This window comes from Pleurodeles waltl, chromosome 8 (genome assembly GCF_031143425.1).
Source record: "Pleurodeles waltl isolate 20211129_DDA chromosome 8, aPleWal1.hap1.20221129, whole genome shotgun sequence".
Taxonomy (NCBI): domain Eukaryota; kingdom Metazoa; phylum Chordata; class Amphibia; order Caudata; family Salamandridae; genus Pleurodeles; species Pleurodeles waltl.
The window spans coordinates 1,140,224,136-1,140,240,109 of record NC_090447.1 but is presented as its reverse complement, the minus strand read 5'-3'; the positions used below and the strand labels follow the sequence as shown (position 1 = coordinate 1,140,240,109).

The window sequence follows — 15,974 nt, the reverse complement described above, 5'->3', positions numbered from 1 at the left end:
CTAAAAGAGGGTTAGAATATTGCATGACACTTTTCACCTACTGTGGTTCATTTCTGGAGACAAAGAGTTGGATGCTTTTAATTGCTGAAGGAACTGGGAGCTCGAATAAGGCTCATCTAGTGGTCCCCCAACACAACTGCATGCTTCAGCCAGTTCTCACAAGACTGAATAAAGGGAGGGATTGATTATTTTAAGATCAGGCTTAGGGGGGAACTCGGGCAAAGCTGAAGGAAGAATAACCATGCTGCTCCTGAGCTATTGGTAAATTTGCTTGCACATTAGGAGTCACTATAAAAAAAAATGATGCAATAGCTGTGACATCAGTTATGCCATTCTCGGTCAGTACCAGTGGCTCACCATGCACATTATCTTAGACCAATGCTTCTTCCCTGAGATGGAACACCTGTGTGGTATTGATGGCTTGGGTGCCATTCAATGTAATACTGGATGCAGAGGACCAACTTCATTTCAGCTGTACCACAGGTAAGAACCCAGGCGGAACTGGAATAAAGTTATTGATAAAGTCAGTTATGAACACATCAGGCATATGATGAGGCTCTGACCACCCTTCGACGGAGACAGTCATGTCCTGTACCTACAACTTGGGAAAGCATCAAATGGAGCAGCACCTTTGCTGTCTGCCATTTGCATTCTTCTCTGACTGAAAGCGCTTCTTGGAAGTACCCTCCTTTGTTACCACATATTACCATTCAGTGTAACCCAACGGAGTAGAGCTCAAAAGCTGCCCAACCAGTGATGGAACTGGTTCTTAAAGTGCTACCCAAAAGGATACATTGAAGATGTGATCACCAAGATTGCAACTTAGTAAAGGCCAGCATCCGAAAAATATCAGCTATACAAACTGCACGATTTTGAACTAGCAACCCGTTGTAAAAACAGAGGCGCAGGCATGAGCAAGCAAGTCAAAAAAGAAAAACTAAGAGGCAGTAAATGAAAGCCCTTCAAATGCAGGGAAAGAAATAACCTTTTGGCTAGAGACAACGAATTTGGACTGAGGTACACATTATCCCATTTTTTGATTGAGACAAACTCTTAAGTGAATGGATGGAGTTACTGACTGAACATAGCCCTGTGAAAATGATGCTTTCTTTAAATAAACCAAAACAGAAAACAAAAAAAGAAAAACTTTGTAGATGACGCTGTAGTAGTTTACCAATGATCCTTAACCTAGTTATTACCATCATGGGAAGTGGAGCTATTGCTGTTCTTTGACTGAGGGATTTTCTCATTCCTTACTTCTTTTCAGAAGACAAATGAATCAGAGACCTCAGAGTTAGATCAGACAACGGGTGATGCGTACTCCTTGGAGTGCAAGCAGCAGATGTTTTGTAAGAAAGCTTGCATTCATTCTTGAATAGGTTGAGGGCTGACTTGTTTACCCAGACACAAAGATGTATTTATTTGTAGAGGTAGGATTTTCATCACTAAAGTCTCTCTTTTCGGTTTTGGGGCTTTGCTTATAAAATGCTGAAATGCAGACACTAACTCCATCATCGGCATTCTTAAAACACTTGAGCTTGGAAGCATACACTTCAGAAAAAACTAGAAACATTCTGAATAAGAAAAACTAGCAGAATTCATAGTGCATCAAGATTTGCATATGGAAAGAGAAACAAATATTAGATGCACAATCATAGGATTTTGTAACGTCTTCCAAATCTGTGGCTCTGATAGAAATGTATAGCTGGAATTAGCACTAGTTTCACCTATGTGAAGGTTCACAAGAGGGTCAAATCCATGCCACATTTAGGGATCACCACCACCTACCTAAATTACTACTTTAGATTCACTGTATATAAAACCATCTCTTACAGATATCCTGAAAAAAATCTATGGACTAGCCACAGAAACCAATGTTGGACATCCTTGGTCTAGTCTGATCGTTTGGAGATTTTTGACGAGGTAGAATCTGAAGGAATAAGTTATCCGTTGTAAAAGATTAGTGTCAGATAATGATGAAAGTTGCTACTTTAATCTACTAATAGTATGTGATGCACTATGCAAACCTACTTAAAGGCATGAACACTCAAAGCCCAAGCTGTTTTTTTTTTTTTTTTTTTTTTTTTTAACTGTGTGTTCGAATGGACTTCAGCTAATGCAAGCACAAACACACTTCTACACTATGTTTTGATTTGAGTGCTCTGGAAGCATTCCTGATTGGATATGGGCATCAGCAAATGTGAAGGCTGGAAGGATGAAAAGATTAATGAATACTGAGGTAAATAATTTGTTTATTCAGCATGGATGGAGCATAAACGCCATTACACTGATGTAGCTATTGTTCCACAGAATGTAGGTATTTGCCTTGACTGAACAGCAAGGATGCACAACACAAATACCTATATCCTTGCTATATCAGAACAAAAACGTTATTCCTTTATATGCCAGGAAGCTGAAGGTGAAAGTAAACGGGAGAGAATTCAGGTGTCTGGAACTCATGCTAACTGTTTACTGTAAAAATGCACACGTACAGTAAAAATTTCAGTTGAATCAAACGTTCTAGAACATATTTTAATGCTTACTTGCTTTATATTCCCCATTGTAAACTACTGAATACATGACTGAGTAGTTATATTAAAGCTTTAACACTATTGCTGGTGTAGACAATGGATCAAAGAAGATGGTTTTACCCTTTTATACCATGTGCTGAATGCACTAATACTTTGGGCAATTCAGTGAACTGTGTGTGTTACTGAGTCACTTTGTATTAGAGTAAGATGAGTGAGGCAAATGCACTAATATCACAAAGCTAAACCGTTTGATAGTAACGGTCCTCCAGTAACAACTGGATATAACGTCCATCAGTGTATCATTTCAAAAGACATGCATTATTAACTTTATGTTGTACATCAGGTACAAATCACTTGTAGCTTGGCTACTCAGATGTTTAAGTCATTTACAACTGGTGAAAAAAAGACGTAACTTCCTGAAGGAATGCATCACCTACTCTGACAATATTTTCAAGGTTATGAAGTCTAGGATGGCAAAACATTTTTAAACAAATCCACAGTTACTGCAGCTATTTTATAGCTTTAAAATAAATCCTTACATCTGTCATAGTATTTGATAGCAGCTTTTTATTGGTTACAAAACCTAAGCCAATATACAAAATTAGGAACACATTTATTTAGATGCCTCTTTTTAAAGAAGGTTTTAGTCTATTGAACTGATAGTTTGAAAAAAATAAACACTGTTCTGAAAACTTAAAAAGTGCTGCAATATATTTTAATGAACTCAGAAATGGTTGAAATCCCAATCAAACTTCGATAAGGTCACAAAATAAAAAATAAAAAGTGATCATTATGAATGCACCACTCTGACTGACTTTGTATCTAAAGCTCAAACTATTGAGTTGCCCTTTTATTCGGTACACTTAGTTATACTTTGAAAAGTGCAACGACAAAAATCTTCACAGTAGTGAAAAAATATTCATCTCCTCTTAAGAACATAGTGTCTTGTCTGAACAGGGAAGCAAAAGGCCAATAATATATATATATTTATATATGTATAACAAACAATTTCATTCACATTATAAACTGGAAATGAAAAAAATATATAACTTTTGTGACCTTACTTAGTTTTGACTTAAATATATATTGTTTTTGCAAACACCACACAGTTTCAGGATTGACTATAGTGTGCGATTTGGGTGCAGTTACCATATGAAGCTTTAAATCTAAACTCCTGGGAAAGAAAAAGGCACAATGAACTTCAACTCAATTTTATGTGCACAAGAGTTGAAAAAAATCTGAGCCACCTTAAAGAGAAATTGATTCTAAAATTTATAAAACCTATAAATAATCAGAGGCCAAACCACTATATTAAAACAGATTCTCTAGCAAGTAAAAATCTTGCATTTTAAACATACGCTTGTATCTATTTTAGATACAAGACAAAAGTTGCTCTTTAAAGTGGCTCTACCTTGGCAGATACATATTTCAATGAATGCACACCTGCTATATGTTGTTCATCAATAAAGGAAAAAAGGGGTAGGAAGGGAGACAGCATAGCCACAAAGCGTGGATGTAATCCGTCCTCTTCGTCAGGGTAAATATGACCCACATTGAAAACTAAATTAGTTCAGATTAGTTATCTAACTTATTACACTAATTCATTGGGAGACAGTCAACCACGTTAACTCTGGCAAAAAATCCAGGTAGCGTTAATATGCTTGCAAGTTTAACCCTTTCACACTAGCTTTAACAATTCCTTGTGAACAAATAATTGGCCCATACTGCTTACGAGTTTGTAAACCAATGGCCAACACCCCTCACGGCCCCCGAGAGCTCTGTCACAAGAATATGCATAATTCGTTAAAACAACCCCAATTTACAAAAGCAGTTTCAAAAACACAGCTTCTTAACCTTAAAGCACTCAAAATGGACTCCACATATTTCATGCCAACACAGTTGGGGACCGATTTCTGAACTAAACGCTTCCAATATTCGAGGACAAAAACTTACGGTGTTTCGAAAGAACTGCTGGTTTGTTGCTACCCACATTACCAAAAGCCGTGGCTATGGAGTAAAACTAGTTTAAGACTAAATTACAGCGAACTTGAAAGCGCCACAGTTCAAACCCAAAGCAAATCAACTATATTCACCTGTCAATTTAGAAAAAAATACTGACTACTGAAAGTCGAAAGCAAGATTCCGGAAACCAGTGATCAAATGTAGTACACATCGTGTTCAACAGAAACTCTAGGGAGGCTTACTTTCATCTTAATCGGACGGTTATGTCTGCAATGACATACTGTAACTCGGCGTACATACCATGCAGAGCAGTGGAATAATAAACAGCAGGAAAACGCGGGGTTGATACCAGTGGCCTTTCGGGCCTTCCTATTTTCAAAATTTAGGCGAAATGGAAACTCCGTTACCAGTCCAGTTCGGAGAAACTCTGGCTTTTGAGGCATTTAATAAACACATCAATTACAGACTAGTCAAGTAGAGTTTTCTTTACTGGTTTCATTAGTGGCCAACTTTAATTTTCACCAATGAAATCATTTGTCTCGCTTTTCTGTTAGTAAATTTACTCATCCACAAAGTACATGAACATATGTGCGTTGGGGGCGATGGTGAAGGCTCTGGACTGAGTGTCCCAAGTAAAGTCTTCCAAAATGTATACATCATACCAAAATGTCTTTATCCACAGCGTGCCATTTTCTAGAGGAGCTACTTTTCTGCGAAAAGCTGATGTGCCACCACTATGGAATATTCCTAATAAAACTGCAGGCTGTTATCTGCATGTCGCACCACAGGAAGGGCAAAAAGTTGAGTCCGCAAGTGGATAAATTGTATGACAGCTTCACAATATCATGCATTTAACAGTCCATGTGATAGTGACTTTTGGCAACTGCAAAGTGACCGATAGATGGCCTGCTTTAGAGGCATCAAAACGAAGAGGCATGTGCGTCTTTTCGCCTTCTTTCACTTCATGGTCGTCTGGTGGTGCTTCATGTTGATGTGGGATAAATTGCATCAGATTGTTCTAAAAGTTAAACTCCTTTGCTTGCAGATTAGATGTTGGGTCAAAATTGTAAGTACCTCCTTGGTTGGCATCCGGAATGAGACTGGGATCTTCATCAATCTATGAAGTGAATCAGAAGACATTGAAATGTGTATAAAGAAACAATTAAAAATGTTGACATGTAATAAAGAAAAAGCAACGATGCTGTCTTCAATGCATTTTTAATTTTATAAAATTCATATGATTTATGGTAAGATTTGTTTGGCAGTACCACTTTTTTTTTTAAACAAGTATTAATAAACTCATACCTGGGCTCTTCCAGAAGTGCTGTCCCTTTATATTTTTCCAAGCCAATGCAAAAAGCAGGGCCTTTATGATAGCTAAAATTGTACGATTTTTTTTTTTTTTTAAACTTTACACAGCCCCCAAAACAAATTGTGAGGATTTCCTGGTCAAGCGTACACAGAAGATAATACGGAAAACTTCACAACGGCTACCCAAGTGTGATCCTGAGGATGCAGATGTTGTTCGAAAGTCTATGTTGTCCTTCACACTGAAAATATCTTTGCATTCTGCAACACCGCTTTACAAACGTCAAAGCTTAGCATCAGCTCGTAATTCAGTGCCAAAGCAGGAAGAGGTGGGTGGAGATTACATCAAGTTGCTTAGCTTGAACTAGATTTTTGTGGGTTTCAAGCAGGGTATCTGTGGCACAGTAACCCCTGGGCAACAAAGAACACGGGATGGACTTTCAGTTGCAAAAATATTTAATCAGTGAAATACCAGCCCAAACACAGAATAACATGATAGCAAAAACACGAAGTATATTGGAAAGTCACTGATATGACTATCACTTACCACTGAGGAAGATGCTTTTCAAAAGGGGTGAAAAATCAGTATTCAATGATAAAAGGTATTGTGCACTAAAGGTACCTTTTATATGCTCTTGAAAAACTTAGGCTAATTTACGTGGGTATAAAATGAACACATGATGAGTTATCAATCTGCACTTCAATCGTGACTCCTAACCCTCTACACTTGGTATCTGCAGTAGGTTTGTGAGAAATTAAGGCAATTTTTTTCACCTTTTCAAAATATCACTTTTATCTATGAAACTGCCTCTCGAGCTATTAACATAGAGTTCAAAGCTGTGTCCTCGAAGTTATTTGCTTAGCATGATCAGTTCATAAAACCACCAAATCTAATTATTCGAGTTATCATTGCTTTTATTAATGATGCCAAGTTGGGAATGAAGCGAAAATAAAGAAGGATAAGAGTGAGACACACACAACACATGATTGATTGGAAGCCTTAATGGTTCCTTCGGCTTGTATTGCTCCTTGAACAACCTACTTAAGATTATCTGTTGAAGTTGAGGGGCATGGCCTAAAAGGCCGCTAAATCGACTTGATGAATAAGCTACTTACCTTCAGTAATGCACTTTCTGGTAGAAACGATCTAGATGGAGATTCCTCACTGTTTGAGCATTCCCCCAGGGTCAGCCTAGATCTGGAAACTTTTGAGCTGTAACTGCGTGCCAGTAGGTGGTGCTGTGCAGCTCCGCACTGATGTCGTTCCGCTCCGGGCATTAAGTGCAGAGCCTTTGTAGGCACCACTCCTGTGGTGCTGTCAGTTCCTTTTGAAGCTATCCATGCCCCCAAATGCAGAGCCCCACTAGCAAATTGACAGTAACCAGTGTGCAGATTACTAAATTTTGGATCTTATTAATGGAAAGAGCCCAATGACAGCACTGGGAGAGCGGGATGGTCAGTGAGGAATCTGCAGCTACAGTCTTAACCAGAAAGAGTGTTACTGAAAATAAGTAACTTTCTTCAGGTAAGAACTTCTAGCCGCAGATACCTCATCTTTCAAAAAGATACCTATTCTGAGGTGGTTCTGTGAATGAACTCAACCAGGATGTCCTGCAGGATTGAGTGGGCAAAATGACTCTAAGCAAACAAGACAGTCTAGACAACAGTACTTGGTGAACCAATGGAGGGATGCTCACATAGCCACATGGCAAATGTCCAGGACAGAGACTCATTTGCCAATGCAGTAATAGCAGCTTTTGCCCTAATAGAATGAGCATGCAGGTCCTCTGGGGTCTGCCTTTTGGCAAATGTCTAGCAGATCTTAATGCAAAGCATGATCCGGCAGGAGATGGTTCTCTTCTGCACAGCCTTGCCTTTTTTTTGCTCCAGAGAGCTTCACAAAGAGATCCTCCAACCTGGTATTCTTTGGTATGATCTATGTAAAAGCTCAGCACTTTCTTGAGGTCCAAGCAATTGAGTCTCTCCTACTCTTTTGAGGGGTAAGGCGAAGCACAGAATGCCAGCAAGGTGATTGTAAGGAAATGGATGTATTATATTCAGGGCCACTAGAATCATGCGATTTCAGGTCTGCAGTGATTTTCGCATAGTTGTATATTTTCTGCATTTGTCAAATTATCAATCATCTGCTACATAATGTGCAGATTTGAACAAAAATCTAATTTTGTTTCTAGCTCAAAACGATCAAAAGTTACTAAAAACGCAACAACATATTGCCGCATAGCAGAATGACCTTTGCAAAGGTTGGCTGGTCACCTTCCTGTAGCTTATGGCTGTACTTAGATGTTAAACTGGTACTAATAAAGTGCAACTAATGCCCACAGTGTTAACAAAAATGACAAAATATACTATCACAAAATGTGCTGCATAATTTGCCTTTTGTGATGCATAACCTACGTAACCCTGCCACATATTTTGGCCCTCCCCTGACACATAATTCCAGTGGCCCGAATATATTGTGTGGTTTTGAGACCTCACAGTGTAATGCACTTATCAGCTCCTTTAGGATCATGATGTTTCGTTTGCCAGGTATTAAGCTCAATCCTGGGTAGCTGTGGCTCTGAGCAGCAAGGCTTACAACAAAGGAACAAGAGTAAAGCATTTAAATAGCACCAAAACAACTGAAAAAGAAATACACATGACACTCAAGAAATCCAATAATTTACCAATACAGATTGCATGTATGTATTTTTAGACACCACAATGAAAAATGTCCACCAGAGGGTTCCGGATATATGGATTTCACAAGGTACGTTAAATATGCACCTTTTAATGAATTGCAAACAAGCATTGGTAAATGGAATTCGACACTTGGGAACTTTGAGCTAAAACTTTCAGCTAGCTGTACTGTTGTCGGTTAGAGTTACTTTGGGCAATCAACTCAGCCAAGGAGCCAGGTGGAACCATTAAGGACCACAGAAATAGTTACCTCAGTTGGTGAAGCAGTCTTCAGTCAGTTCCAGGCACTTTTATCCTTTGCTGTATGTTCTTATAAAAGTGGGCCTGATGCAAGAGATACAGGATGCCAAAGATGCCGTGGCTGCTATGCGACTGACTGGGGACTATTTGTGGCTATTTCTCAGTCTACAGAGCGGTGAGGGGCTCCTGGCCATGGGGTTGATGTCCTCGCAGAAGTCCAGTCGCCTGGTATTGCGGTCACAGCCAGATCTTTCCCTGGGCGATAATTCCTCTTCTGGATGTTTATTTGTCTTCTGTGCAACAAAGCTGCACTCTGAAGACTTCCCCGGGTCCAGAGGAATCAGGTGCAACTCTGAGTGTCAGATGCTTGTCTCTGATGCTGTAAGGGAGTGGTTGGTGGCGTTCTGAAGATTAAGGGTTACCAACTTGCCCCAGAAAGCTTTCACAGTTGTTGTGGCCCTGTGCTGCCAAGAGGTCAAACAACCATTTGAGTATCTTGTTTCTGATAGGCTCTGGAGATTACTTTTTCACAAGCAGGACACAGCAGGCACAGTCCCTTCTCCTTTGCTAAACATTCTTTTATTTATTTTTAAAACCACAAGATTCATTTAGCAGGTAAGTACATCAAATGAAAGGAACTCTGCATAGTAATACGTAGGACTTTGAATAGAATCAATATTGTACACAGTTTTCTTTAAAATGGCAAAAAGCTATTTTAAAAGTGGACCCAGTGCAATTTTCAACAGTTCCTGGGGGAAGTAGGTAAAGTACAGTTTCTGAGGTAAGTACCACACTTACAGGGTCAGTCTCCAGGACATAGGTAGCCCAAAGTTGGGGGTTCAAGGTAACCCCAAACACCCAGCACCAGGGCCGGTCAGGTGCAGAGGTCAACCAGGAACCAAAAGAACGTGAGCCCCTATGGAGACAGGGGGGTACTCCGGTTCTGGTCTGCTGGCAGTTAGGTACCCGTGTTGTCAGAGGGCAGACCAGGGGGGTTTGGAGGAGTACTGGCAGGCTCCAAGTAGGCACAAAAACCACACCCTCAGGGGCACGAGGGTGGCCTGGTGCAGTGTGCCAACAGGGCGTCGGGTTCTCAACAGAACTCTATGGAGAGACCCGGGGGTCACTTCGGTGCTGCAGGCTGGGCACAGGGGGGCCTCTTGGGCAAGCCACTGACTCGGCAAGGGTGAGGGCTGCCTGCTGGTCGTTGCTGCACCGGTGGCTGGTTTCTCTCGGGCCAGGGGGCTGCAGATGCAGTGCTTCTCCAGGCGACAGATATCTTTGTTCCAGGCTGTCGCGGTCAGGGGGGTCCTTGGGATTCCCTTTGCAGGTGTTGTGTGTGTGGTTGGGGGGGGGCTGTTGGGGGCAGAGAGGTCAGCTCAGGGTGGACTGGTCGTCTGAGTCGTCTGTGGGTCCTCTCTGGATAGCTGGATAGTTGGTTTCTCTGGACACGGGCCAGGGGTGTCTGCTGCAGAGTAGTTGGACTCACATCTGGAGTGAGGTGAGAGTCCCTTTAAAATACGTTTCTTGGTTTTCTTTTTGGACAGGTCCGCTATCCACAGGAGTTTCTTGGTCCTCTGTGATGCAGGCAGTACCCTGAAGGCTTTTCAGTGGTCGCTGGTCCTGCGGAACGCATTGCTTCTTTTCTTGCAGCTTTTCTATGTAGGAGACGACCGGTAGGGCTGGGACAGAGTCAGTTCTGGTCTCCTCTTCTCTGCGGGGTTTTCAGTTCAGCAGTCCTTTCTTGAGGTTGTCAGGAATTTGAAGAGCTGGGTTCAGGGCCGCCCCTAAATACTAAATTTAGGAGTGCGTTAGGGTCAGAAGGCCCTAGCCAATGGCTGTCCCCGAGGGTGGCTACACCCTCCTTGTGCCTACTCCCTCTGGGGAGGGGGGCACATCCCTATCCTTATTGGTCCTAAACCTCCTAAGCAAGATGGAGGATTTCTCAAGGAGAGTGTCACTTCAGCTCTGGGCACCTTGGGGGTGGTCCTGGCTGAGGCGGTGACTCCTCCTTGTTTTTCTCATTATCCCTCTGGACTTGTTGCCAAAAGTGGGGGCTCGTCCAGGGAGGGCAGGCATCTCCACTAGCTGGAGTGCCCTGGGGCACTGTAACACTAGGGTTGAGCCTTTGAGGCTCACAGCCAGGAGTTACAGGTGCTGTAGGGGGAGGTGTGAAGCACCTCCACCCAGGACAGGCTTTGTTTGACCAGAGTGTACAAAGGCACTCACCCTATTTGGTTAAAAACTCGTATGAAAGTGGCAGGCTGGCACAGACCGGTCAGCCCAGAACTAGGGTAATATACAGGGGGCTCTCTAAGATGCCCTCTGTGTGCATTTTTCAAAAAATCCCACACTGGCATCACAGTGGGTTTTTTGTGCTGAGAAGTTTGATACCAAAATTCCCAGTATTCAGTGTAGCCATTATGGTGCTGTGGAGTTAATAATGACAGGCTCCAGACTATATACTCAGTATGGCTACCTTGCACTTACAATGTCTAAGAATTGACATAGGCACTGCAGGAGCACAGCGCTAATGCAGCTATGCCCTCACCTGTGGTATAGTGCACCCTGCTCTAAGGCCTGCTAGAGGGGTGACTTACCTATGCCATAGGCAGTGGTTTGTGGGAATGGCACTCTGAGGGAATGTGCCATGTTGACTTTTTCTCCACACTAGCACACACAAGCTGCTAAGCAGTGTGCATGTACTGAGTGAGGGGTCCCTGAGGGAGGCTTAATACATGCTGCAGCCCTTACGGACCTTCCCTGGCCACAGTGTCCTTGGTACCAGGGATACCTTTTACAAGGGACTTAACTGTGTGCCAGGGCTGTGCCAATAGTGGAAACAAAGGTACAGTTTTAGAGAAAGAACACTGGTCCTTGGACCTGGTTAGCAGGGTCGCAGCACACTTCCAATCAAAGCTGGCATCAACACTAGGCAAAAAGTGGGGTGGGGACCATGCCAACAGTGGCATTTCCCTACAGTAATGTTTAGCAAACATGTGCAGGGATGCCCGCGTAGCCGCCTGGCAGATATCCAGGACAGGAACTCCACATACTAATGCAGTGGAAGCAGCAGTTGCTCTGGTGGAATGAGCGTGCAAGCCCTCAGGGTGTTGCATCTTGGCCAAAGCTTAGCACATCTTGATGCAAAGAAGTACCCATTGAGAGATGGTACATTTTTGCACCGCCTTTCCTTTTTGCACACTCACATACCCGACGGAGTTGATCGTCCACCCGGAAATCTTTAGAATGATTTAAATAGAACGCCAATACTCTTTTTGGGTCCAGACGTTGGAGTCTCTCCTACTCATGAGAAGGATGTGGGGATGCGTAAAAAGTAGGAAAGGTGATGGACTGGCCTACATGAAGAAGCGTAACAACCTTGGGGGAAAAAAGGAAGCCTTAGTGCGCAACACCACTTTGACGTCAGGGTACACAGACAAGAATGGAGGCTTTGAAGAAAGTGCTTGAAGCTCAATCACTCTGCGAGCAGAAATGATGGCAACAAGAAAGACAGTTTTGAAAGAGAGGCGCCATAAAGGGCAATTGTGCCCTGGCTCATTGGGAGTACACATTAAGTAAGGACAAGACTGAGGTACCATTGAGGCATGATAAATGGACTGGGAGTAAATAAATGGATGAGACCTTTTAGGAATCTACTCACAATAGGAGATTTAAAGAGTGAGGGCTGATCAGGTAGCCTAAGAAAGGACAAATAGCTGATAAATACCCTTTAAGGGTGCCCAAAGCAGAGCCCTGCTGTGTCAAAGAAAGAATGAACAAAAGAACCTCAGATAGAGGAGCAGAGAGGGGATCAACAGATTTGTTGGTACACCATGCCACAAATGTATGCCAACAACAGGTGTATACTGTTTTGGTGGAGGGACACCTGGCTGCCAAGATAACATCGCAGACTCTGGGTGGAAGATCAGAAGTTGTAAACTGCCGCCACTCAATCTCCACGCATGAAGGCGGAGATTGGACAGGTTCAGGTGCAGAACCGTCCCCTGTTACTGCGACAGAAGATCCGTCCGAATAAGCAGTCTGAGTGGAGGATCGGGGGCCATGCTCAATAGCTCTGGATACCATACTCTCTGTGCCCAGTCCAGAGCTACCAAGATAACTTGGGCCTGGTCGTTCCTGATCTTCTTGATAACTCTGGGCAGAGGTGGTATAGGCGGAAAGGAGACTGGAGTGCCACTTGAGACGAAAAACAGCTGACCTTGTGCGTTCTCTGCAGAGGCGAACAGATCTAACCATGCCTCTCCCCACTGCTGAAAGAGACCTTGAGCCACCTCTGGATGGAGATGCCATTTGTGATTGGATGTGCATCGACAACTGAGTTCATCCGCTCTGACGTTCAGAGAGCCCGCCAGATGTTGAACCACCAGGGTAATGCCCTGATGTTCCAGCCACGTCCAGAGGCGTAGTGCCTCCTGACAAAGTATCAAGGACCCTACTGCGCCCTGTTTGTTGCAGAACCACATGGCGGTAGTGCTGTTCTTGAACCCCAGCGTGTGCAGAAGGCTCCCCGTAGTCTGAAGGTGCAAGACGACTTGCTGGGGCGAGTCTGCCTTCAACAGCCTGTCGTCGAGGTAGGAGAAGACTGAAACCCCTAACCAGAGCAGATGAGCTACAACCACCGCCATCACTTTCATGAACACCCAAGGGGCGCTGGTAAGGCCGAAGGAGAGCACAGTAAACTGAAAGTGCTTGTGACCTACCACGAATTGCAGATAATGTCTATGGGCAGGCAGGATGGGAATGTGGAAATTAGCATCATGCAAGTCCAACACTACCATCCAGTCTCCTGGGTCTAAAGCAAACAAGAAATGAGCCAGGGTGAGCATTCTGAATTTTTCCTTCTTGAGGAAGTAATTGAGGTCCCGAAGGCCTAGGATAGGATGTAAGCCCTTGTCCTTTTTGGGCACCAGAAAGTAGCAGGAATAACTACCACAACCTATTTCTGGCACAGGGACGTTCTCTATAGCTCCCTTGGCCAAGAGAGCCGAGAATTCCTGGCGGAGAAGTACCAGATGATCCTCTGTAAGATGGCTGGCTAATGGAGGCATGGCTGGTGGGGCAGATTCGGAGGGGAGGGAATAGCCCTTTCAAACTTTCTGCAAAACCCACCTGTCCGTAGTGATGGATTCCCAGTGGGGTAGGTGATGGGGAATCCTAGCACCAAATGGATCGGAGTGAGGGGACCGACTAGGAGGGTTTGGAGGCTGGGGCAGGGGTGGACGAGGCAGACCATTGGTTCCCTGTCCCACGTGGGATTCTGCGTCCCTGGTCACGCAGCGGCTGAACAGCATGGGTGGCATGGTGGCTTGGTTGGGGGCGCGACAGGGAGCCCCTTCCGTGGCCACGAAAGGGGCTAAAGGCAGACTGTTGGGGTGGAAGGGGCAGTGGAAAAGCAAACAGACCAAGCCGTAGCCCAGGAGTCCTTGAACATCTCTAAGGCAGAGTCCGCCTTGTAGACAAAGTGACAGGAGCCATCAAAGGGCATGTCCATGAGAGACTGTTGGACATCCCCTCAAAAACCAAAAGTACGCAACCAGGTGCAGCATCTCAAGGCCACCGTCGTAGCAACCGATCTGTCCCCAGAGTCAGTAGTGTCCAGCCCACATCGGATCATGAACTTTTGCTGCCTCTCTCCCATCGGTGACAGCTTGGGAGACAACAGCACAGGTCTCCTCCGGTATCTGCGGCAGAACTTGCGTGACTGTATTCCACAGAGTGGCGATAGAGGCTCAAAAGGCATGTGGGGTTCACAGACCGCAGCGCAAGACTGGAGGAAGAAAACATCCTCTTCCAAAATTGTTCCACCCTTTTTGATTCCCTATCCGGAGGTGTGGAAGGGGATGCGCCTGAGGAGAGGAAGCCTGGATGAGAAGAGACTCAGGCGTGGGGTGTTGGAACAGGAATTTAGGGTCGTTCGGGGCTGTGTTGGGCTTGGACCAAGTACCCAAGAGGACATCGGTGAGGGCATCATTGAAAGGCAGAAGGGGCTCAGATGTGGAAGCACCTGGCTGAAGCACCTCTGTCAGGAGATTCGACCTGACCTGTACAGTAGGCAGCTCAAGGCCAGGGACCCCAGCTGCCCTACTGACCACCATAGAATAAGTTGCTCCCTCCGCTGTAGCCATGGTAGGAGACCGTATGCCAACGTCTGGAGAAGTGTCCAGGCCACTGGCCTCACCAAACTCCTGTGCCCGGTCCAAAGTAGGGTCATTCTGGTACTCATAAGGGTCCAGGGAACCCTCCAATCCTTCCCCGAATTCGTACCCATAAGAAAAATGGTCAGAATCCGACCTGGGGTGAATAGGCCTCATCGAAGGAGGCAGCGTCAGCCAGCGCCGTTCCGACTCAGAGTCGTTGGGGATGAGGATCTTGTCAACATCGATGATGGGCACCACCAATGACAGGAGCTTTGACAATCGAACTGGAGCTAGAGAAGGTGTTGGTGCGTATCTGCGAGCAGATCCGGAGAGGACCTCAGTGGCCAGAGCTGAAGCCGCCGGTGCGGAACCCGAAGGCCCCCGACTGAACCCCCTGGGCCCGAAGGTGCCGTACCGGGGTCGGCCTGCACAAAATTGAGGCGCATAGCCTCATAAAACTCCTTTAATTGGGCTGGCATCGCTCTGGCTCCTGGAAATTCGGGGAAGCACGGAGCGGACCCAGAAGCAGGCACGAAGATGGAAGACTCAAGTGTCGACGCTTCTCCCACGTCGCATCAGCCGAGTGACGGGGGTGAAGTCGAAGGGTGACAGGACCACTTTGACTTCTTACCTATGCTCGAAGACTTGGAGGACGAAGAATGGTGGTGGCTATGCGAGCGGTCTCAAGACCTTCCCCTCAATCGAGACCGGGAAGTACGCGGAGGTGAGCGCCAGGCCTCCATGAGCTTGAGGGACTGCTTTCTCAAGGCCTTCAAGTGCATGGCCCAGCACTCTGAGCATGACTTCGGGTCGTTGTTGCACTCCAAGCACCACAAACAGACCCGATGCAGATCCATCACCAACATCATACGGTAACTGTCTTCGCATGGCTTGAAACCAGCATTCGGGGACATTGACACCAAAAACTCACCAAAACACTCAATAAAATGGTCAAACTCGGTCAAAAAGAGACCAGGTTAGCTCTCTCCGGATCAGCACGTGGTGCAGAAAGAAAAGAACTGACGTCACTGTGCTGAGGCAGCGTCTATGTACTACTCCTGACATCATCACGGCA

General features: G+C 44.8%; 1 protein-coding gene across 3 annotated transcripts in view; it reads right to left on the bottom strand.

The window, feature by feature from the left end:
- Window positions 1–2,518: 2,518 nt before the first annotated feature.
- Window positions 2,519–15,974, bottom strand: part of KPNA3 (karyopherin subunit alpha 3) — a 542,591-nt gene continuing 529,135 nt past the window's right edge. For all 3 annotated transcript variants that reach the window (XM_069205359.1, XM_069205360.1, XM_069205361.1), the window contains exon 17: window positions 2,519–5,610. In XM_069205359.1, coding sequence (XP_069061460.1) covers window positions 5,512–5,610 — 99 coding nt within the window. In that variant the 3' untranslated portion in view covers window positions 2,519–5,511. The remainder of the gene's footprint in view (window positions 5,611–15,974) is intronic.